The 26,082-nt window shown below is 42.2% G+C and overlaps 1 protein-coding gene across 4 annotated transcripts in view; it reads left to right on the plus strand.

Annotated features, from left to right (window-relative positions):
* The first annotated feature begins 4,951 nt into the window (after nt 1-4,951).
* The window catches only part of LOC133154015 (soluble lamin-associated protein of 75 kDa-like), a 32,365-nt gene continuing 11,234 nt past the window's right edge, over nt 4,952-26,082 (plus strand). For 2 of the 4 annotated variants that reach the window (XM_061278389.1, XM_061278388.1), the window contains exons 1-5: nt 5,618-5,711; nt 7,748-7,884; nt 13,668-13,853; nt 17,050-17,221; nt 22,818-22,997. In XM_061278389.1, coding sequence (XP_061134373.1) covers nt 5,693-5,711; nt 7,748-7,884; nt 13,668-13,853; nt 17,050-17,221; nt 22,818-22,997 — 694 coding nt within the window. In that variant the 5' untranslated portion in view covers nt 5,618-5,692. Of the gene's footprint in view, nt 5,170-5,617; nt 5,712-7,747; nt 7,885-13,667; nt 13,854-17,049; nt 17,222-22,817; nt 22,998-26,082 lie in introns of those variants that run through there. The other 2 variants (XM_061278390.1, XM_061278391.1) reach the window with 2 other exon arrangements.

The raw sequence follows: 26,082 nt of genomic DNA on the forward strand, positions 1-26,082 counted from the left end.
TCCGCTGCCCCCCCCAGCCTCCCACTGCCTGGATACCTAGATCCACCCCCCCGCCTGCCTCATGGACAATCAACCCACTCCCCCCTGCTTCATGGCCACTTAACACCCTCCCGCCCACCACATGGACAATCACCCATCTCCCTCAATGACTCACCACGGCCTTCAACCTCACCTCAGCCCCCTCCCCTCTCCTTCACTCCTGCTCAGGTGAGGAGAGAGCTGGGGAAGCTGAAACAGAGAAAGGCCCCGGGACCGGATGGTATCTCCCCCAGGCTGCTACGGACATGTGCTGATGATCTCTGCCATGTTCTGTGCCACCTCCTCAACCTGAGCCTCAGCCTGGCGAAGGTGCCTAGCGCATGGAAGACATCCTCCATCGTCCCAGTTCCCAAAACACCGCATGCCAAGGAACCGGCCCACTTCAGACCCGTCGCCCTCACTTCCCACATCATGAAGGTGATGGAACGCCTGGTCCTCAGCCACCTACGCTCCGTGGTGAGCCCCTCTCTGGATCCGCTGCAGTTTGCCTACAAGATCGGCATTGGGGTGGAAGACGCCGTCATCTACCCGCTGCAGCGGACGCTCACCCACCTGGAGTCCGCCGGCAGCGCTGTGAGGGTCATGTTCTTTGATTTCTCCAGTGCCTTCAACACCATCTCGCCGGCCCTGCTACGAGTGAAGCTGCTAGACACTGGAGTGGACCATCACCTCACTGACTGGACCATTGACTACCTCACTAACCGGCCCCAGTACGTGCAACTGCATGGCTGCCGATCAGAGGTGGTAGTCTGCAGCACTGGAGCACCTTAGGGCACAGTCCTGTCCCCATTTCTTTTCACACTGTACACCTCGGACTTCACGTATAACACTGACATCTGCCATCTCCAGAAGTTCTCCGATGACTCAACTATTGTTGGCTGTATGTCTAAGGGGGGCGAGCTGGAGTTCCTGTCGGCCATCAGCGCCTTTGTGGACTGGTGTGAGCACAATCACCTGTGCTTGAACACCAGTAAGACGAAGGAGCTGGTGATTGACTTTAGGAGAGGAGCACCTCCCCACTCACCGGTGAACATCCAGGGTCAGGACATTGAGGTCGTGGTCAGTTTCAGGTACCTGGGTGTTCACCTCAACAATAAACTGAACTGGACTGATCACATGAACGCCGTCTACAAGAAGGGACAGAGCCGCCTCCACTTCCTGAGGAGACTCAGCTCCTTTGGAGTGAGCAGGCCTCTGTTAAAAACCTATTATGACTCAGTGGTAGCCTCTGCTATCCTCTACGCTGTGGTCTGTTGGGCTCCGAGCAGCACAGAGAGGGATAGGAAGAGGCTCAACAAACTGCTTAAGAGGGCCAGCTCTGTGGTGGGCTGCCCTCTTGACACTGTTGAGGAGGAGGGCAAGAGGAGGGTGCTAGCCAGGCTAGCATCCATCAGGAACAACCCCTCTCACCCACTGCATCTGACCTTGGAGAACTTGAGCAGCTCCTTCAGTCAGAGACTCAGACTCCCCCCGTGTAAGAAGGAACGCTACCGCAGCTCCTTCATCCCCACCGCAATCAGGCTGTACAATGACAACCTGTAAACACATCCTTCTGTGCAATACTTTTCCCCGTAACGTGCAATTCTTAACCCCAATGTGCAATTTAAGCCCAATGTGCAATATCCTCTGCCACACAATGCATAGATCTATTTCACTTCTATAACCTGTGCACTATTTCTTTCTGTTATTAGCATTACTAAACTTCATACACTTCATACACTTTACGACACTTTACCATTATTTTATCTTCTTTTTGTAAATATTCATGTCAGGGTTTTCCAAACTATCTTGATCTATGATTATGTTGGAATGTATATAACCGGTAATAAATAACTTAGGTAGATTAGTTTTATGCTTACGTTGGTATGTAACCGGTAATAAACCACCTAGCTCTGTCCCATCCTAAACAATGTCGTAAAACATCCCCTGCTCTGTTTACCTAGAGGTCAAGAGCTTTAACTTGTTTATTCAGTCTACTGTCACCCCCACCCTTTTCCTGTTAATAAAGATGCTCTTGTGGGAAGGGAGAGTCAGACTTCATTCGACCATCGCTGTAAGCACAGCGACGAGTGAACTCTCCGCCTGCAGGTGCCCAAAATGACCAACTTGTCTCCGTGTGGTTCTTGCAAAATAAGTTAGAGTGAGCACCACTCTAACATTTTGGTGCCGAAACCCGGGACCCTCATACCCGCCATCTGGCTGACGGAGGAAGACGTGCTGCATTGTCGACAAGCCAGCGTCCATTAGGAGGACCTGGAAAAGAAAGTCCTGGGAAGAGAACTTCTTCGCTGGGCCAGCATCTTAGGTCTGCCTTCGTCTGACAGAGGTGGTTTGACGGGACCCGGCAATGCAACGAACCAGGAGACACGTAAGTTAAAAAATAAAAATAAAAAATAAATTTTAAAAAACCGCTGATACGGCTTTGGTTTGTCCGAGCTATGAGATACGGCTTTGGTTTGTCCGAGCTATGAGGTACGGCTTTGGTTTGTCCGAGCTATGAGATACGGCTTTGATTTGTTCGAGCTGTGAAACGCGTAAAAGTAAAAGTGCACAGGAATAAAAATAGGCAAGACAGAAGATAAGAAGTCTTTGTAGGGGTGTTGTAGAGTCCCCCTCCGGATGAAGTGGCTCCTCTGGAGCAGTGGTTTTCAAACTGTTTTATATATTTTTGTAAAATCTCACGTACCTCCGTGTACCCTCCTTTGACAACCACTGTTCTAAGGGGACAACTTCGCGTTGGCAGGGTTGTGTGAGCACCACTCTAACAATTCATAGCTTATATTTTTTGTTTTACTACAATTGCTGTTATTTTTCCATATTTTTCTTTTTATATTGTATTCTATTTTTTATGCCGGAGGACTACGGTCCAGAAGTCTCTTTTTGCACCTTTATCCCCCAACTTGTACCTTCCTGTAAATTGAGCTGTTGTTACATGCAGTTTCTCACACGTGAGATTAATAAAGTTCCTCTTATCTTATCTTATCTTATCTTATCTTATCTTATCTTATCTTATCATATAAATCCATGCTCAACATAGTTACCTTTTTTTTCCATGTATAATGCGCCCCCATGTATAATACGCACCCTAAAAATGGCACGTCGATGCTGGAAAAAAGCCTGTACCCATGTATAATACGCACCCAAATTTCTTTTTTTTAGTTTTTATAAGTCCCAATGATCGTCACACACGTATCTGGGTGTGGTGAAATTTGTCCTCTGCATTTGACCCATCCCCGTTTGATTTTGATCCATCCCCTGGGCGATAGGGGAGCAGTGAGCAGCAGCGGCGCCGCGCTCGGGAATCATTTGGTGATATAACCCCCCAATTCCAACCCTTAATGCTGAGTGCCAAGCAGGGAGGCAATGGGTCCCATTTTTATAGTCTTTGGTATGGTCTTAACTAGGCTGGATGTATTTTTTTTGTTGGCGTTGATTTCTCCGACTGCCCGTAAAGGCACCACCGCGATCAGGTTAAAATGAAGAGAGGAAAGTGACGTGCGGACATGTAAAAAAGGCGGCTCTGTATGGGAGAGAAGTTGAAGAGGAATAAAAACACCCTTGGAAACCAAAACTTGCCCCTCATCGTGACTCGGAGCCGCAACAAATGTTTCTGATTTGTGTAGGGTACATTGTGACAGCAAACGAGCAGGTGATCGAGCAAGCGTCTGATACGAGAGCATTGCGTTCGTATGGAGCGTGTTTGAAGTGAACAGCAGAGACGAAAGGAACAAGGCAAAGTGTTGTGAAATAAAATATTACCTGTAATACGCATTTTGTTATTTGCTGATTGTATTAAACTATCACATTCATTGTCTGTCAAGAAGAGAAGAGGACTATTCGCATCGGATCCATAGTGCGCATGGGCAGTGATACTGCCTCCGTATGACGTCCAGTCCGCGATGGAGATTAAAAAACAAACAATATTTGACAATAACACAGGTTTCTGTTCCTGTCTTTGGTAATGTCACCCTTTCTTTTTGTTCCACTTCTTGTCGGTCAGTCCTGTTGTTGGTTTTGTTAGAGAGTTATGTTAGTTTACCAAGTCTGTGTTTTGAGTTCCTCCAATGAACCTTGGTCCAAGCTGCACTTGGTCGCCCTGCTCCTTTCCACACTCCATCCGTGACAAGATTTTCTTCAAAAATTATTGAACCATGATTTTCTTCAAAAGAAAAAAAAAACAATATTTTTTTTTTTTTTTTTTAATTCTACCCATGTATAATGCGCATCCCGGATTTTAAGACAATAAATTAGTTAAATTTTGCGCATTATACATGAAAAAAACGGTATATCTACATATATATATATATATATATATATACATATATATATATATATCTACATATATATATATATATCTACATATATATATATATATATATATACATATGTATATATATATATATATATATATATATATATATATATATATATATATATATATATATATATATATATATATATATATATATATATATATGTATATATATATATATATATATGACATATATATACATATATATATATATATATATATATATATATATATATGACATATATATACATATATATATATATATATATATATATATATATATATATATATATATATATATATATATATATATATATATATATATATATATATATGTGTGTGTGTGTGTGTGTGTGTGTGTGTATATATACACACCCTCAACATGTGCCCAAATAAATTTATTGAAGCTCAATAAAAAAAGATTTAAAAAAACAAACACAATTTTGCATATTTGAGCCAAGGTTTATACAAGGTTTGTTTAGCTACGTTTTGTATTTGGTGTTGTTGAAAGAGACCACCGTTTTGGAATATAACAATTGGTAAAGAAGTTGGTCACCAATGTTGACAACGTTGTTGTTGCTGATGTTATAACAAACACGCAGAGTGCGACTGCCATGTTAGCAAGATCCAATTAATTTTAAAGAGTTAGAAGGGATTAAAGCTGAGTTACATAAAGACTTCACAGGCATGGTAACCGAAGCAGGGCATGCGCACATCGTTCGATCAGCAGCAGCAAGAGCAGTCGCCTTTTAAACCTTTTTAGCCCGTTAGATTTGTTACCGTTTCTTTGGGAATAGAAAGAGGGAGACGTCTCGACGGTAAGTGCGAGAGTGCTGCCTATCAAATGTGTGAGTGAGCGTTAGGCTATGTTGACAGCTGGTTGAAAGTTTTTTTTTGTGGGTGTTTTATTTTTTACAAATCTCTCTTTTCTACCTGCAGGCTGAGTATTTGGTTCTGAAAACACATATTAATTAAATGATTGAATATTTCAACAAGAATTTGCGAAGTTAGTGACTAGTATAAGTTTACCAACTGTCAAAATGAAATGGGACATAATGACGGAAATATCTAATATATATATAGTATATATGACATGTAAATATATGTCCGTCCACAGAACACAGTCCATATGTATGTTTTCATTAGTTGCACCATGCATGATGTTGCGTGTGAAGTCTGTTGTCCTGTGCAGTCATATGTACCACTCGCGCACACATGCAGCCCATCCCCCTTTCTATTCACGAGAACTTTGTGTTCCTTTCTGTTAAATTATTTGCAGTCGATTTCACGACCTGCAGTGCAGTCTTCACTGTTCGTGATGGTCCGGATTGTCACTGAACCATGCTAGAATATTGCTTGCGTAAGTCTACATGTGTCCTATTAAAAAAAAAAAAACATTGACCGATTTACATGATTGAAAATGGTTTGATGTGGTTGTTTTTAGCAAGACTAATGGTTGAACAAATGCAGTGCGTCTCCTGAAAAGTGATGAGGTAGGAGATTGACTCCAGTGAATTGTGTAAAATGGTCGAGCATTAAAGTCTGGTTTGAGGGGGTTATATAGCTTACGAAAATAAGTACATTGATTTACGGGGAAGGGGCAGTTGTAAACTGAAAATAATGTATGATTGTCTTTTATTTAACTTATTGCCCTAAAACTAACACGACAACAAAAATATGGTTCTTGTTTATTAGATTGAGGCAGTGCATATTAATAAATGTGAACAGCTTTGCTGTGCTAATTTACACGTGTAGTCCCATTCAAGAAATATATTCAAGATTCAAGAGTTTTTATTCGCCATGTTTGAGCGTCCCAAACAAGGAATTTGACTTCGGTAAAAACACACCCTCTGTTCAGCATTTAGGTGACTAACAACACTCAGGACATGTGAATAATGGCAAAAACAGTGTAGACAAATTCAAAAAGGTGTGAAGGGCAGGATGTTGTTGCACAGTAATGACTCTGAGACTCTATGAGTGGTGTGAGTTCATCAGAGCAACAGCCTGGGGGACGAAGCTGTCTCTGTGTCTGATGGTTTTGGCGTACCGAGCTCTATAACGCCGTCCGGAGGGGAGTAGTTCAAACAGACTGCAACCTGGGTGAGAAGGGTCTGTAGAGATGTTCCTTGCACGTTTCCTGGTCCTGGACAGGTACAAGTCTTGGATAGATGGGAGGTTGATTCCAATTATCTTTTCTGCAGTTCTGATTGTCCGTTGTAGTCTGTGCTTGTCTTGTTTGGAGGCTGATCCAAACCAGACAGTGATGGAGGTGCAGAGGACAGACTGGATGATGGCAGTGTAGAAGGTCTTCAGAAGCTCTCGCGGCAGGTTGAACTTCTTGAGCTGTCTCAGGAAGTACAACCTCTGCTGGGCCTTCTTCCGGACAGAGTCTATGTGGCCGGTCCATTTCAGGTCCCGAGAGATTGTGGTTCCCAGGAACTTGAAGGTGTTTGTGGAGAGAATAGTATTACTGCGGATAGTGAGGGGTAAAAGTGGTGAAGGGTCTCGCCTGAAATCCACTGTCATCTCCACGGTCTTGAGCGGGTTCAGCTCCAGATGGTTTTGGCTGCACCAGTGGACCAGCCGCTCGTGCATATGGACATAATAGCAATTTACAGACAACAATTTAAACCAGAAACAATGTAGTATCACAGACAAACGCAAACAAAAAATAAATAGCCTGACTGGTTTATGGATGGGCTGTGTGCTGGTATTCACAGGGCTGCACAGGGGCCAGCTTTCACTGGTGAAACACATGCATCTGTACACACATTTTCTTCCCCTTTGCTTAGTAGAAAGCACTGGGGACTGCCGTATTTTCCGGACTATAAATTGCATTTTTTTTTCATAGTTTGGCCAGGTGTGTGACTTACACTCTGGAACAATTTATGTGTGAAATTATTAACACATTATTATATCATTTCACATGTTATTTTTACATTAAACCACAAGAGTGTGCTCTAGGTCTGTGTTGATAATTGTGTTGATGATTCTGACGTAAGAGAAGAGGAAGCGCCACATCTTCTACCTCCAAAATTAGCGGGGTTGTTTAAAAGTTACACCAAGGATGAAGATTTCATTGGATTTAGTGATTTGGAGTTGTTATGTTAGTACCTTAGTATGTTAGCATTTTGCTATAGTTATAGCTATGCATTTTATGGCTGGTCCGATTTGTATTCCGGAGCGATTTATAATCCAGAAAATACGGTCCATGCTTCTGTTTTATGCTCTCTGATGGGAAGCAAAGCTTGTTCATGTCGTATACTAATTGCAGGTTTTTCCCAGTATTTGACTAATGTTAAAGAAAACATTTATGAAAAAAGAATGCTTATGATTATTGTGGCTACATCTATTCAAGCTGATGTGTCCAAATGCTTACAATTTTGTGTAATCTAGGTATGAAGTTCCCTGTGGATTTCCTGGCCAAATTCAGTCAGGCTGATCTGGAAGTATCAGCTCGCAACTACATGAACAGTCTACTTTACAGCAACAGAGATTCTGGCGAGCAACTCATCCTCTCTGACTCCACAAAGGTTATACAGCCTATACCTCAAAAGATACATACTTCTCTGTTTAGTCAGTGCATTGTCAGTGCAATGGAACACATCAAGTCAAAGTATCATAATCTGTAGTCTGTTAGGTTTGTGTACTTTGAAAATTCTCTGAGAGGAAATTTTACAAGTGGAAATAGTATTCTTGCACAAATATTTCTCTGCTAACTGGTAAAATGCTGTAACATTTTGAGCGGGTAATTAACAATGTAGCTTCAAATATACTGTACATTTTATAAAATACGTATGTCTAATAGTGTGGACATTTTCACCTAATTCAAGGTCATCCTTAAAAACAAGCAAGTGTGCCTTGAAATCAACATTTGTGGAACAGTCACCCATGTCAGGATTCGGAGTGTGGAAATGGAGCAGGGCGACCAAATGCAGCTTGGACCAGGGTTTATTGGCGAACTCAAAAGGCAAACTGATACGACTTAACAAAACAATAATTTGAGCGACTGACCGGGACGTGAAACAAGAAGACAGCAGGACATGACGACAGCAACAGGAACCAAAAAGACATCGTGACACTAACACACAACCCACAACACGCAACAACCGACAAGCAATGATCCGACAAGGAGTGACACACAGACAGGACTTAAATACAAGACAGGTAACAAGAGGCAGGTGAGAATGATCACACTAATCATGGGCACACAGGAGGGGAGGGGCGAGCACACAGACATGCGGACAGAACCCATGGACATGAGCACACAGGAAGGGAGGGGCGAGCACACAGACATGATCGGGGATGAGTCGTGACAACCAACCCCTGAAAAATTAGGGATGCACCGAAAATTCGGCCACCGAAAATTTTCGGCCGAAAATGACCCAAAAGTGCATTTTCGGTTTCAAAGTCAAAGTCAAAGTCAAAGTCAGCTTTATTGTCAATCTCTCCACATGTCACAACACACAAAGAGACCGAAATTACGTTTTTCTCTATCCCACGGTGACGAGACACATAACACGATAGACATACATGTACGCGACACAATATAAGAACAAGAAGGCAAAAATTCAAACAATCAATAGTAAGAGTGATGAATAAATAATAAATAAACAGATAACACAATAAATAACGGAGCCAGCAAGCATAGCGCAAAAGTAAAAAACATCATAAACAAAAAGGCACAAACAATAAATAAGAGTAATAACAAATAATAAATAATAAGAGCCAGTGTGCATTCAGACAGTTCAGACAGTAAAAGTACAGGACGCTACGCAGAACGGGGGAGCGAGTTCAGGATCCTAACAGCCTGGAGTATGAAGCTGTTTGAGAGTCTGGAGGTGCGGGAGCGCAGGCTTCTGTACCTCTTCCCAGAGGGCAGAAGCTCGAACAAAGAGTTGGCCGAAAGACCTAAATCACCGAAACAACACGGCCGAAACTTGTGATGACGTGAGCAAACAGCGCAGCCAGCACGCGGGAAAACGGGATAAGAGCCAGCATATGACTCAGTGGTAGCCTCTGCTATCCTCTACGCTGTGGTCTGTTGGGCTCCGAGCAGCACAGAGAGGGATAGGAAGAGGCTCAACAAACTGGTTAAGAGGGCCAGCTCTGTGGTGGGCTGCCCTCTTGACACTGTTGAGGAGGTGGGCGAGAGGAGGGTGATAGCCAGGCTAGCATCCATCAGGAACAACCCCTCTCACCCACTGCATCTGACCTTGGAGAACTTGAGCAGCTCCTTCAGTCAGAGACTCAGACTCCCCCCGTGTAAGAAGGAACGCTACCGCAGCTCCTTCATCCCCACCGCAATCAGGCTGTACAATGACAACCTGTAAACACATCCTTCTGTGCAATACTTTTCCCCGTAACGTGCAATTCTTAACCCCTATGTGCAATTTAAGCCCAATGTGCAATATCCTCTGCCACACAATGCATAGATCTATTTCACTTCTATAACCCGTGCACTATTTCTTTTTGTTATTAGCATTACTAAACGTCATACATTTCATACACTTTACGACACTTTACCACCATTTTATCTTCTTCTTTTTTTTGTAAATATTCATAGCTTATATTTTTAGTTTTACTACAATTGCTGTTATTTTTCCATATTTTTCTTTTTATATTGTATTCTATTTTTTTATGCCCGAGGACTAAGGTCCAGAAGTCTCTTTTTGCACCTTTGTCCCCCTACTTGTACCTTCCTGTAAATCGAGCTGTTGTTACATGCAGTTTCTCACACGTGAGATTAATAAAGTTCCTCTTATCTTATGTCTGCGGTGTGGACTGATTTCACTATCTCAGAGAAAGACCCACGGATAGTAGGGGTGTAACGATTCATCGATACACATCGATGAATCGATATAATGCTCTATGATTTATTGGCATCGATGCTAAACGTAAACATCGATTTATATCGCCGTGTTTGACCTCGGACATTAGACGCGACTTTATTTTGAAATCCGGTTCATTGTTGCTTGCTTCCTCTTTCCGGGAGCAGTGCGCGGCGTTGTTGTGTTGTGAGCAGAGCAGGCACGTGAAAGGGGAGTCGACAACTAGTACGCGGCTCCTGGGCTGGTGCTATGGCTAGTGTCCAAAAAGACGAGGAAATTTGCTCCCCTTTAGGCTTCAAGTCATTCGTTTGGAAGCACTTTGGATTCCAAAGAAAAGATGGCTCAACAGACAAGACACGTGCAGTTTGTAAATCCTGCCATGCGGTGATCAAATATTCAGGGAGCACAAATCTCGCCGCACATTTAAAGAAAAAACACGACATCAAAGTTCAGTGTTAAAATAATACGCTCGTGTTGCAGTTACAGATTCTTTCTTGATAAATGTTTCCACAATGAAAGCACAATGCTCACCGGTCCAATTCATGTTAGTAACTGAAACAAAACGAAATAACATTATTCGAAAACGAAACGGAAATAAAACGAAACAAAACAAAATGGCATTTTTAAAGTACTTTTCAAAAATAAAAAACTTTTTTGTTTCTTTAATTTATTTGCATTTTATTAAAGTTATAAATTTGTCAGATCATTTTGGCGGGCCCTGTATATACATATATATATATATATATATATATTAGAGATGCACCGATCCGACTTTTTCAGTTCCGATACCGATACCGATGCCGTGGCTTTGCGTATCGGTCGATACCCGATACCGATCCGATATTATGGTTGACTTAACAAGCTACATAACTCTACATGTGTAACAGAAAAGACCAAAGGCAATGGCATCAGGCAGACTACACAGTTCTTTGCTCTAAATTAGGGGTGTCCAAACTAACGGTCCAGTTTTTATTGGCCCGCAGCAAATTCTGAAAACATAATTGAATATGGCCCGCACAAGAAGCTTGAGCTCAGCTTCTCAGTTTCCACACTAGATGGAGCCCGCCACACAAAGCGTTTGACGTCCCATTAACACCCCCCCGGAAGAGAAGCGAACACGCAGCGTTTGACATCCGATTAGCCTCCGCCCCCCCCCCCCCCCCCCATTCGGGAGAGAAGCGAACGCGCAGCCTTTGACGTCCCATTAGCAACCCGAAGAGAAGCGAACGCGCAGGGTTTGACGTCCGCTTAGCAACCCGGGGAAGAGAAGCGAACGTTCGCTCCATGTTTGCGTTTGTTCAGAAAACTCTCGTGGCATGCGGCACACGTGCTGCTGACGTATGACGTAGCCCGCGTCCCAATAGATTAAGGAAAGTATCGGCTCACAGATCGGCTGTATTTTCCGATACCCGATCCATCTATTTTGTTGATATCGGGGCCGATATCCGATCCAGATATCGTATCGGTGCATCTCTACTTTGTATACTACAGTACTCTTGTAATTTCCTAAATAAAGAGTTTGCAGTACCTTGTTGATTTTGCGTATGAATTGTTATAAACCAGGATCTTGTTCTATAGAAAAAAAAAATCGATCGTAGAGCACTATATCGTGATATATCGTGAATGAATCGCAGCAGGCTTTAAGATATCGGCAAATATCGTATCGTAGTTCTTTGTATCGATATATCGTATTGTGACAAAACCCGCGATTTACACCCGTAACGGATAGCGATTTGCAAAACATGCAATGCTGAAAATAAATGCTATATAAATAAAATATAAATATATAAATAAATAAATAAAAATAATCTAATATATATATTAATATTATAGAGATAATATTAATATAATTTAATATATAATATAAATAAATCCATAAATGCTGTGGTTCTAATAACTAACATAATCATTTCTTTCGGTGTTTCGGTTTTCGGCCTTGGTTTCCTCACTTTTGGTTTTCGGTTTCGGCCAAGAATTTTTATTTCGGTGCATCCCTATGAAAAATATTGAAATATTTGACACAACTGTCAGTACGAAGGACTGCAATTCTACACCACTGCAACTAAACACTGTACATCAACAATAAGATATACTTTGATTTGTTAAATTCCAGTATAAAGCTTTCAGAATAAAAAAAAAGAATAAAAAAAGGAGTTTGAAAGATTTTAAAAAACAGAATATATAGTGATCCCTCATTTATTACGGGAGATGTGTTCCAGAACCAGCCGCAATAAACAAATACCCGCGAATAGAAACGACATATGTATTTATGACTACTGTATTGAATCTAACAGCACGTAGTGTTTCTTGTTAGCCACCAGAAAGCATAGGTGTATTGCAGGTTTATTTGAAGTGTGGTTTAGTTTGTCAAGCCATGCAAAGTGTTTACCTTCAGGATTAACACCATACTAACTCAGCTGACATCATGGGTAGTGAAACCAAAGTGAGTCATGGTTCGGCACAAATCTCCTGTTGCATTGTGGTCCTATATACAATATTAAGGCTTTATGAACCCTCCCCAATACTTTTAAGTTACATAAAGCTTTCCTATTCCCTTAATAACAATCACACACTGTTATTTGCATGTAGTGTACCTTTACAGTAAATAAAAGAACAAACACAATACTGTCACATGTCCCGACTCCTCCTATGCCCCCAGTTGTGGCTTTTCCTTGCGCGAAGCCGGCTGCCGCGCCTCCCGCGCTATCAGCATGTTTTCAAACGTCATTCGCCCGTCACTTAGAAACCCCAACAGGTGAAGCGCAAAGTGGCGAGGGATCACTTGTATTGTACTTGAGTCTCATTTGAATACATCTCTAAGATTCTCATAAATTGCTGGCAGTGATAGCTGTTATGTTCTATTTGGACAGTTTGATTTTTTTACAGTTCTGACAGCAGTAGGAAGAAATGACCTGCAATACCTCTGTGTCACACACTTTGGCAGAGCATCCTTTCACTAAAGATGCTACTCGGTGCATTAAAGTGTGTAATGGAGGTGGTGAGACTCTCTGTCCAACATGGAGGACCTCTTTACTGTGATCCTCCTCTTTCTCACCTCCTTTATAAATTGCGGAGGGCATCCCAGAACGGAGCTGACCTTCTTAATGAGCTCGTCCAGCATCTTTTGTCACCTGCTGTGATGCTACTCCAGCAGACCACTCCGTAGACAATGGCACTCATGTTGTCCTTTTGGGCGGCTGAGGCCGAACAGACACCTCCCTATTCAGCCCCACCTCCAGGTCTGGCCCCAGAGGGAATCCCCGGTAACCCGCATCCGGGCAAGGGAAAATGTAATATTTTTTCTAAATTCATCTCAAGGAATCTCAGAAGAAAAAAAACAGTGAATAGATTAACCACAAATATGTGGGGGTTCACTGTAAAGCTCCTGCGTGGAATCTTTAGATTGTTGTCATAATATTGAAGATGTTTGGTATATTTATTGCATATTGACCAACTAATGTCTGTGCTGTCCTCACTGGCTTCAGGTCAGTTTAGAGCTTTCCAGGGTAGGCTTTATTCCTCTGTATGGCTCCAGTGACAAAACCAGGATCCTGGCCCTCTTTTCTCCCACTGATCCGCTCACTGCTGTTGCTCTATACCTGTTGGACCAGTGGTGGACTGTGGATGATATTCTCAAGACATCTGACCATGCTCGAGATGGAGCTGTTGAGGTAAAAGCATGGAGACTGAACTGTAGTTTACACTTTAATTATTACATCATGGTGCTGCACAGAATCGGTCATGGTTGGTCACCTCATGCGGATCTCAAGTCAAAAACAGAAAAATCAACATATTGGGTTTGTGTGAATGGTCTACGTTGGTCGTATGGATGGATGGATGGATGGATGGATGGATGGATGGATGGATGGATGGATGGATGGATGGATGGATGGATGGATGGATGGACGGACGGATACTTTATTGATCCCAGGGGGAAATTCAGTGTCTAACACTATCCATACCCAAGAGCTGGCACATAAAAGAGGATAACAGATGTGCAAACGTTTGACCCCAATCTACCTCCATATTTGGGGCCTGTGTGTCTCACTTAAAACAGCTAATTCATATTTCTGCAAAACTAGTGGCAGAGATTGGGGCCCACTTGTGAAATCTATGGCAAAACCCAGCACACTGCAAGTGTGCACACTCCAGATCATACGGCCCGTGGGCTGGAACCGGCCCGCAAGGAGGTTCGATCAGGCCCGCAGGATAATTTAAAAGTGAAAAAATGCATAAAAGACACGGAATTCATATTTTTAATAATATGCAGTTCATGGATTATCCGCTCTTTGATCAGAGAGAAGACAACATTGTTTTGATCAGAGAAGATAGACCCAACACAGCAGACGGTAGCAATGCACCAATTGCTGCTTGTTACAACGTTGTTTCTACCCTGGTCTCTACCCGTCCCCTACACCCTCATTAGCCAAAATGTCATTATCCAAACGTAGAAAAGTAGATACGGAGTGTAGAAATTTCAATGAAAAATGGACAATGTCCTATTTATTTATAGATAAGCACGGAAAACCTTTGTGCTTGGTGTGTTTGCAACAAGTTTCGGTATTGAAGGAATATAATATTCAACGCCACTTTGAAACTCTTCACAGCGAAAAATATGACGGCTTGCAAGGATAACTAACTGAGACGAGATAAGATCAACGAATTGCAGGCGGGTCTGAGGAAACAGCAGTCAACTTTCATCCAGGGCCGACAAGTCAGTGAAGCAGCAGTAAAAGCCAGCTACCTGATTGCCAACGAAATAGCATTAGCATCAAAGCCGTATTCCGATGGAGACTTTGTTAAACGATGCATGATGAAGGCGGCTGAACTTGTATGTCCCGAGAAGCGAAAAGCTTTTGCTAATTAGCAGGCTAATACTACACTATAGCAGAGAGGATTTCGGACCTATCAGCAGATTTAGACAGACGATTTAAACTGAGAGTCAAGTCATTTATTGCATTTTCCGATGCAATTGACGAGAGCACCAACATCACAGATGTGGCACAACTGGTCTTATTTATTCGTGAAGTTGATGAAACATTGACTGTTACTGAAGAGTTTCTTGAGTTCGTGCCAAGGGTTAGGGTTAGGGTTAGATTTGAAGGGCAAATTTGCCTCCGTACGTCTGGACAAATTTGATCAGTATCTACTATCAGGGTACCCCAAATTAACATTTTGTGCATGTTTGGGACAACTGACCTTTGTGAACAAATTTTCTCAGTAATGAATATCAATAAAACAAAAATGCGTTCAAGGCTCACAAACAAGCACTTAAATGACCATGGCACCTGGTATTGATGCACTTGTATAGGCCAAAAGGTGCCAACTTGGCACTGCCAAGTATCAGGAACAAAAACAAGTCCAGACTAGTCTAATGCCTTTAAAATGCTGCCTGAGATACATTTTGCATTGAAAAAAATACAGCTCTGTGAAGATGAATCCTTACTGTGGTGATTAAAAAAGTGTGCAATTTAATGTTAGTCAGCAACTTCACTACGAAAAAGTATGGTGGATTTCTACTGTTCACGCAACTCAATGAAAGTTCAATATGTATTGCATGTGTATGTGTATTTCATGTATGAAGTTTACACATTTACAGGACATGTGAATACTTTTTTCTTTACACATTTAAGAGCATTCTCCTTAGTTTGTATGGTGTAGGCAGGGATTAAATTTAGATTTTATATGCACATGTGTAAATGGTTTAAAAATTCTTTTCTTCATCAATCTCGTTTAATCTTAAAGTTTTGTAAAAGGAATGTTCATTAAATTTAAACATTTTCCTAATGTTCTTGTGCTTCTTTGCACCAAAAAAACAGGAAAGACATTATATTTTGGTTATTTATAGTATGGTATAATTTTAATGGTCCCTCCCACTTGACCTACTGAGGCCGTATGCGGCCCACAATTTGAAATGAGTTTGACACCCCTGCTTCAGATGATCCCGTCCCAGTTGATGTTTGTTTTAATGGAGAAGCAATGGAGGCCATGTCAGGTCAAGCAAGGCCGGGGCAAAACGAGGCTAGGCTGTGATTGAGATTGTCAGGTTTAATTTGCTGACTGAATAACTGTTAAGAGAAAAGTATCAGCAGACAACCACAAGTGAGGCAGAATATTGAGTCTTAGCTTGCGCAAGGAGTGCAGTACAGATAGCTTACAACCATCTCACTACACTGAGTATCTGTTTGCACCCTTGCTCTTTTTATTTGGACTTGCCCTACCCACAAAGTGAAACAAAGGCCCCTAAGGAAAAGAGGGAAAGCGTGTGGGCTTTGCTTCGTAAACATAAAAAACGCAAGGTGACATGCTTATATGGTAATATAAGAAGAGGTATTAAGAGTTCAGCAACTACTTAGGCAGGAAACCAGAGACTTGCTTAACGCTCCATCAAGAGCGCGAGGCAGCGGTGATAACCACCCAACCAAAGCAGATGTTTGCTAGACGCTTCATTGAGAGTGTGAGGTTGCAGTGCAGCTGCAAGGCGTATGGTTTCTTTGCAGCTGCATCCCGCTGACCCAGATGTAACCTCTCGCCTCTTCTGTGGTAAAACATAAGAACAAACAGGACAGAGCGGCAAGTACATATTCGTAGTAATATTGCGGTAAAGCATTCGTAGTAATATTGCGGTAAAGTATTATAAAAGAGAACGCATGATAACATATATATATACATTTTCCAACAGAGATTGGCTCTTTTAAAGTGCTACATTGTCTGCCCTCGAGTGGTGAATGGGTTTAATACAATTTAAAACTGGTCAAGTACTGTGGAGGAAACATTTGTATAATTTTCACTAATAATCTAGAGGGCACTCAGTGACTGCCTGTTCTGCAAGATTCTATATACTGTATATTTCTGTGTGCCCTCCAGGTGCAGACAATTGGAGAGAGACTAGTGCTGTATGTTTTGAATCGCGTGATCTACAGAGTAAGAGAGATGAACCCAGAAGAACTTCCCTTCCTCTGCCATGGGGAGAAGGATTTTGCAAAGATTTACTGGAGTAACGGAGAGGCTGTTGGCTTCTACTCAGTCAAACTGTCAGGTGACCTACCTTTTGTTGTGGATGAACTGTTCTTTGACAATGGTTATCATCCAACATAGTCCTAATTAAAAGAAAATTCCACACACAAATGATCTGTTTTATGGTCAAACTGTTGCCATGATATAAATTTATTATGAATGGTTCAAGCAAGATTTTAAAATTGAAAACAGTCATTCAGAATTGAGAAGCAGTTAACAAATATTAAAAATAAAATGTGAAAGACAAAAAAACATTTACCGTAATTTCCGGACTATAAATCGCGTTTTTTTCATAGTTTGGGTGGGGGGGCGACTTATACTCAGGAGTAGAGATGCACCGATCCGACTTTTTCAGTTCCGATACCGATACCGATGCCGTGGCTTTGCGTATCGGTCGATACCCAATACCGATCCAATATTATGGTTGACTTAACAAGCTACATAACTCTACATGTGGAACAGAAAAGACCAAAGGCAATGGCATCAGGCAGACTACACAGTTCTTTACAAGCTACATAACTCTACATGTGGAACAGAAAAGACCAAAGGCAATGGCATCAGGCAGACTACACAGTTCTTTGCTCTAAATTAGGGGTGTCCAAACTAACGGTCCAGTTTTTATTGGCCCGCAGCAAATTCTGAAAACATAATTGAATATGGCCCGCACAAGAAGCTTGAGCTCAGCTTCTCAGTTTCCACACTAGATGGAGCCCGCCACACAAAGCGTTTGACGTCCCATTAACACCCCCCCGGAAGAGAAGCGAACACGCAGCGTTTGACATCCGATTAGCCTCCGCCCCAATTCGGGAGAGAAGCGAACGCGCAGCCTTTGACGTCCCATTAGCAACCCGAAGAGAAGCGAACGCGCAGGGTTTGACGTCCGCTTAGCAACCCGGGGAAGGGAAGCGAACGTTCGCTCCATGTTTGCGTTTGTTTAGAAAACTCTCGTGGCATGCGGCACACGTGCTGCTGACGTATGACGTAGCCCGCGTCCCAATAGATTAAGGAAAGTATCGGCTCACAGATCGGCTGTATTTTCCGATATCCGATCCATCTATTTTGTTGATATCGGGGCCGATATCCGATCCAGATATCGGATCGGTGCATCTCTACTCAGGAGCGACTTATGTATGTTTTTTTTCACAAACTTTACTTAATTAACACATCACTTACTTACAAGTATAGTTGACCACTTTATATATCATACATATTCAAAACATGAAAAATAGAGAGAAAAAATCAAATAAAGTCGTTAACACTTTAAAGCGCCATATCCTCTGGACATGTCCTCTGTCACCAGGATGACATAAAGGACGAGAAATTTGATCGATGGATTTAATGATTTGGAGTGACACAAATGGTTTGATAATATTGTTGTTTATGTGATAGTTATTTAAAATATACTGTATTTTCCGGACTATAAGGCGCACCGTCAATGAATGGCCCATTTTAAAACGTAATCCTTATATAAGGCGCACCGGACTATAAAGCGCACCATTAATGCATCATGTCAGATTTTTAATCCAAATCAAATCATTCTCCATTTTATCTTTTTTATTTCAACTTCAGATGCAACAAATGACTTTATAATCACAAAATAATGATCCATAGTCTTTTTGATTCATGATTCATAGTCTTCAGCAGGCCACTTATGCTTGATTTCATGACACAATGCTTCGGGCCAGTTTGAATTTAGGAATTTAGTCCATATATAAGGCGCACTGGACTATAAGGCGCACTGTCGGCTTTTGAGAAGATTTTAGGTTTTTAGGTGCGCCTTATAGTCCGGAAAATACGGTAGTTTATATATCGTTATATGGGCCTGTGGAATAATTTGAACTGCGGCGTGGCACACGGCATTGTTGACAAAGGATGATCGATTAAAGACGAGAAATTTGATTGATGGATTTAATGATTTGGAGTGACACAAATGGTTTGATAATATTGTTGTTTATGTGATAGTTATTTAAAATATATACCGTTTTTTTCCGTGTATAGTGCGCAAAATTTAACTACCGTTTTTTTCCGTGTATAGTGCGCAAAATTTAACTAATTTATTGTCCTAAAATCTGGGGTGCGCATTATACATGGGTACAAAAAAAAAATTTAATTTTTTTTTTTTTTTTTTTTTAAGTCCCAATGATTGTCACACACGCAGGGAGGCAATGGGTCCCATTTTTATAGTCTTTGGTATGGTCTTAACTAGGCTGGATGTAATTTTTTTTGTTGGCGTTGATTTCTCCGACTGCCCGTAAACGCACCACCGCGCTCCGTGCGCGCACGGGACAGCAAACGAGCAGGTGATCGAGCAAGCGTCTGATACGAGAGCATTGCGGTCGCATGGAGCGTGTTTGAAGTGAACAGCAGAGAAGAAAGGAACAAGGCAAAGTGTTGTGAAATAAAATGCACAGAACGGATGCGCAAGACACGTCAGCTATATAAAGAGCGAGAGTTGTTTTCTTCCTATTAGTTTCAATTCACAGTTTAATTAGCAGTTTCAATCAGCAAATAACAAAATGCGTATTACAGGTGATATTTTATTTCACAACACTTTGCCTTGTTCCTTTGGTCTCTGCTGTTCATCCTAAAACACAAAGGCGCTCTTTAAGCAATGCGACAGTGAGCGCCCGGCGCGCTGCGGTTGCGCGACCGCACCAAATTAAGCTCCCTGCGCAGTGCGCACTGAGGTCCACTTAAATTTTAGAAAGTACATCAGGACTTTAAAAATATCTTCTAAATTTCAGCGACGGCTCTGTCACAATAATCGACCAGCGCGGTGCAGTTGGGCGGTCGGCGGCGCGCTACGGTTGAGCGTTCTCTCTCGCGCTCTCTCTCGCTCTCTCGCTCTCGCACACACGCGCACACACGCACACGCGCACACACGCAAACCGGATATCATACGGAGGCCGCCATTACAGATGCGCAGAACGGATGCGCAAGACACGTCAGCTATATAAAGAGCGAGAGTTCAGTTCTCTACCTAAATCCGTATTACAGGTAATATTTTATGTCACAACACTTTCTTCTCTGCTGTTCACTTCAAACACGCTCCATGCGACCGCAATGCTCTCGTATCAGACGCTTGCTCGATCACCTGCTCGTTTGCTGTCCCGTGCGCGCACGGAGCGCGGTGGTGCGTTTACGGGCAGTCGGAGAAATCAACGCCGACAAAAAAAATTACATCCAGCCTAGTTAAGACCATACCAAAGACTATAAAAATGGGACCCATTGCCTCCCTGCGTGTGTGACGATCATTGGGGCTTAAAAAAAATAAATAAAATAAAATAAAATAAATTTTTTAAAAATTCATAAAAATTGGGTGCGTATTATACATGGGTACAGGCTTTTTTCCAGCATCAGCATGCCATTTTTAGGGTGCGTATTATACATGGGGGCGCACTATACACGGAAAAAAACGGTAATTTATTGTCCTAAAATCTGGGGTGCGCATTATACATGGGTACAAAAAAAAATTTAATTTTTTTTTTTTTTTTTTTTAAGTCCCAATGATCATCACACACGCAGGGAGGCAATGGGTCCCATTTTTATAGTCTTTGGTATGGTCTTAACTAGGCTGGATGTATTTTTTTTTGTTGGCATTGATTTCTCCGACTGCCCGTAAACGCACCACCGCGCTCCGTGCGCGCACGGGACAGCAAACGAGCAGGTGATCGAGCAAGCGTCTGATACGAGAGCATTGCGGTCGCATGGAGCGTGTTTGAAGTGAACAGCAGAGAAGAAAGGAACAAGGCAAAGTGTTGTGAAATAAAATGCACAGAACGGATGCGCAAGACACGTCAGCTATATAAAGAGCGAGAGTTGTTTTCTTCCTATTAGTTTCAATTCACAGTTTAATTAGCAGTTTCAATCAGCAAATAACAAAATGCGTATTACAGGTAATATTTTATTTCACAACACTTTGCCTTGTTCCTTTGGTCTCTGCTGTTCATCCTAAAACACAAAGGCGCTCTTTAAGCAATGCGACAGTGAGCGCCCGGCGCGCTGCGGTTGCGCGACCGCACCAAATTAAGCTCCCTGCGCAGTGCGCTCTGAGGTCCACTTAAATTTTAGAAAGTACATCAGGACTTTAAAAATATCTTCTAAATTTCAGCGACGGCTCTGTCACAATAATCGACCAGCGCGGTGCAATTGGGCGGTCGGCGGCGCGCTACGGTTGAGCGCTCTCTCTCACGCTCTCTCTCTCTCTCTCTCTCGCTCTCGCACACACGCGCACACATGCACACGCGCACACACGCAAACCGGATATCATACGGAGGCCGCCATTACAGATGCGCAGAACGGATGCGCAAGACACGTCAGCTATATAAAGAGCGAGAGTTCAGTTCTCTACCTAAATCCGTATTACAGGTAATATTTTATTTCACAACACTTTGCCTTGTTCCTTTCTTCTCTGCTGTTCACTTCAAACACGCTCCATGCGACCGCAATGCTCTCGTATCAGACGCTTGCTCGATCACCTGCTCGTTTGCTGTCCCGTGCGCGCACGGAGCGCGGTGGTGCGTTTACGGGCAGTCGGAGAAATCAACGCCAACAAAAAAAATTACATCCAGCCTAGTTAAGACCATACCAAAGACTATAAAAATGGGACCCATTGCCTCCCTGCGTGTGTGACGATCATTGGGACTTAAAAAAAAAAAAAAAAAAAAAAAAGAAAATTTAAAAAAAATTCATAAAAATTGGGTGCGTATTATACATGGGTACAGGCTTTTTTCCAGCATCAGCATGCCATTTTTAGGGTGCGTATTATACATGGGGGCGCACTATACACGGAAAAAAACGGTAGTTCATATATTGTTGTGGCGGCTCGGTGTCGCACTGGGTAGCACGTCCGCCTCACAGTTAAGAGGGTGCGGGTTCGATTCCACCTCCGGCCCTCCCTGTGCGGAGTTTGCATGTTCTCCCCGGGCCCGCGTAGGTTTTCTCCGGGCACTCCGGTTTCCTCCCACATCCCAAAAACATGCTTGGTAGGCCGATTGAAGACTCCAAATTGTCCCTAGGTGTGAGTGCGAGTGCAAATGGTTGTTTGTCTCTGTGTCCCCTGTGATCGGCTGGCATCCGGTTCAGGGTGTCCCCTGCCTACTGCCCGATGACGGCTGGGATAGGCTCCAGCACTCCCGTGACCCCCGTGGGGACTAAGCGGTTCAGAAAATGGATGGATATATCGTTGTAAGGGCCTGTGGAATAATTTGAACTGCGGCGCGGCACACGGCATTGTTGACAGAGGACGATCGATGGATTTAATGAATTGGAGTGACACAGATGGTTTTATAAAATAACTGAACGTTACGTCAGGCCCGTTCTCAGCTCCTCGTTTGTGTTTGTCACGTTAGCATACCGTATCGTTTAGCCTGTTGTTGCTCGTTCATGTCTGTTGTTGGTGTTGGATTTTGTCTAATAAATTGCCCCCCAAAATGCGACTTATACTCCGGAGCGACTTATATGTGGGTTTTTTTCACATTTGTGGGCATTTTGTGGCTGGTGCGACTTATACTCCGGTGCGACTTCTAGTCCGAAAATTACGGTAAAAAAAAAAAAAAAAAAAGTTTCATGCATTCAAGTAAAAATGTTGTTCATGCATCATTTTGTTTCTTTTATAGGCAGTTTATATCATTCTTTTTCAACAAGAAGATACCAGCTTCCTGTCATGGACTCGATTTTTGTGACAAAATATCATCGTGGTAATGGCTTTGGCCTCAACATGCTGGAGGACTTTGTGATGAGTTTCCACGACGACTGTGTGGGATTGAGATATCCACTCACCAAAGCCATTTACAAAAGTATGTATGTCTCATTTACAATCCTGTGAGATTTCCAGTCCTTCTCATTGTTATGGCATCCCTTCATTTTTTGCATACTTTGTTTTTTGTATACATTGCCTGCAAGCTCAGTTTTTGTTTCGTCTTTCCAGAAAACCTTTTCCCCGAAGGCTTGTAGTTTGTCCAGGTACTCGGGCAAAGTTTAGCTGTTTCTTTTTATATGCTTAACTCAATGGTTTCTTCCGAGGCATTTGCCCATGATACCTTGTTTGGTTCGGTGTGCGGCGTGTGGTACATGTTGAAACCATGATCTTAGACTTTTTCAGGTTACCCTTCAAGTCTTTGGAAGTTTGACGTGTTTTTTCAACCATTTGCACCAAACTTCAAAGACTTCAATTTGACCCCACGGGGTGAGATCTTGCGTGGAGCCTCAGATCAAGGGAGATGATCAGTGGTCTTGTATGTCTTCAATTTCTAATAATTGCTCCCACCGTTGATTTCTTCACACAAAGCTGCTTACCTATTGCAGTTGTAGTCTCGTCAGCCTGGTGCAAGTCTACAATTTTGTTTCTGGTGTCCTTTGACAACTCTCTGGTCTTGGCCATTGTGGAGTTTGGAATGTGACTGTTTGACGTTGTGGACAGGTGTCTTTTATACCGATAACGTCTTCAAATAGGTGGCACTAATACAGATAATGAGTGGAGGACATTGGCGCATCTAAAAAAAGATGTTACAGGTCTGTGACCACCAGAAATCTTGTGTCAGGTCTAAGTACCATCAGACATTAATTCACACACTGGGAATAAAGAGGAGAAGACAACCAGTATTCGTTTTACTTGCAAGGAGAATGACAGAGAGCGCTCAGTTACAGTCTGCATCCATTCTGAGTTCTTACTCTGCGTTCTCGTTTTTTTAATGTTTTAGGTTGCCCTGGTTACAAAGGAATAGCTACACTAAAGGGAGGGGAGTTTGGAGGTGTAGCAACGCTCATTAGCTAACTTTGTTATGTGGTGCGAGACCTTGGCCGTTTTGTGACTTCAGCAGTGCAGTCTGTCCTGTTACTCCTCAGCCGGTTGGCAGTTGGTTGGCTGGTCGTCCTTGATTAGATATCTTGAAGCGTGTTGAGTATCGTTTTCCTGTGAAACAATGCAGCTAGACTTTCTTGCTAAGTTTCACACAATACTAATATTGAGTAAATATGGGATAACTTACCATATTTTTCGCACCAAAGGCGCACTGGATTATAAGGTGTACCCTCATTGAATTTTTTATTTTAGAAATGATTTCATATATAGGGCGCACCAGATTAAAAGGCGCATAAAATAGAAGCTATACTGCAACAAGCCTAGGTTGACTGGTAGGGTTGCGGTATGCATCCACTAGCCAACAACCAATGAGCCCTCTGTAAACAATCGCATTTGTCAAATTATCTCCTATAAAATGATCGGAACTGACTAAAGTTCGATCTAATACATTGGTACTGCTTATTTATGTTTCCCTTCCATATCGATCCGTAAATTTACTTGAAACATTAACGGAGCAGCCTATTTTGAGATGAAATAGCCTCGTGCCTATAGCAGCTATCATTATAGCATTAGCCACCCGCAAATTCCCATGAGCCTCAGCTCGCAGACTCCCATGAGCCTCAGCAAAGTGTCGTGGCAGACCCCTGGAAACAATCGCGTTTCTCAAACCATCTCCTATAAAATGATCGGAACTGACGAAAGTTCGATCTAACACATTGGAACTGCTTACTTATGTTTCTCTTCCATATCCATCCGTAAATTTACGCGAAACATTAACGGAGCAGCCTATTTTAAGATGAAATAGCCTTGTGCATAGAGCAGCTATCATTATAGCATTAGCCACCCGCAAACTCCCATGAGCCTCAGCTCGCAGACTTCCATGAGCCTCAGCAAAGTGTCGTGGCAGCCCCCAGTAAACAATCACATTTCTGAAACACTCTCCCATTAAAGTGATCAGAACCGACTAAAGACTGATTTAACACATTGGTGCTGCTTAATTATGATTCCGTTGGATATTGATCTGTAAACGTACTCAAAAACATTAACGGAACAGCCTATTTTGAAACGAAATAGCCTCGCGGGTACAACAGCTATTCAGTGACGCCCCCTGACCACGGTTGCCTAATGCTCGGAAGCGATGCGACCTTGTAATTTACTAGTCGTACTAGAACATACTGAAACATTTTGGCAGAGTGCTGTGTACTACCAGTATGGATCAAAAAATTCATCAATTGATCCATATATAGGGCGCTCTGCATTATAAGGCGCACTGTGGTTTTTTGAGTAAATTTTAAGTTTTTAAGTGCGCCTAATAGTGCGGAAAATACGGTATATACAACTACTTCAACAGATATGTCTTTGCTATAACACTTAAAGACTTATATGCAACTAATTTAACAGATGTCTTTTCTTTAACATTTAAAGACAAACAATCTCGATCAACAACAATCTATAAATAAAAGCTACAGAGTTGACTTAAAGAGAAAACAGAGAGCTTTTGCTGGTTTAAGAGTGTTGTGCTCATGACCAAAAAAAGAAAGGAGTAAAGACCGCACACAGGATTGAGAGATAAGGAGTTCAGACATAAAGACAGACATAAAACTATGCTGCACCAAGGTGATCCAACTTGTAAATTATAAGGCCCTTGGCCAGACTAATCAGTGCCTCATCCAATTATTCCAACATCCTGCTTGTTTGTAGGTGACCAAATACTGAGGGATTTACCGTTGAATTCACTAAAAATCCTACAATGTGATTTCCTGGGTTCTCCCCCACCCATTCTGTCTCTCATAGTTGAAGTGTACCTATGATATAAATTACAGGCATCTCTCAGCTTGTAAGTGGGAAAACTTGCACAATTGGTGGCTGTCTAAATACTGTTTTTCCCCACTGTATTTACGAATTATAGAACTTCTGATGTCCTCAGACAGCTCTTTTGTGTTCACTATTGTGACAAAGATAAAGGTAAACAGGAAATTTTCAAAATCATGAATGTCATCATTCGTTGGTTACTAATTTGTCACATGGGCACAAACAATTTTGAATTCTCATTTGTGATACACTAACGGAGAGTCACTATG

This window comes from Syngnathus typhle, linkage group LG5, assembly GCF_033458585.1.
Source record: "Syngnathus typhle isolate RoL2023-S1 ecotype Sweden linkage group LG5, RoL_Styp_1.0, whole genome shotgun sequence".
Classification (NCBI taxonomy): domain Eukaryota; kingdom Metazoa; phylum Chordata; class Actinopteri; order Syngnathiformes; family Syngnathidae; genus Syngnathus; species Syngnathus typhle.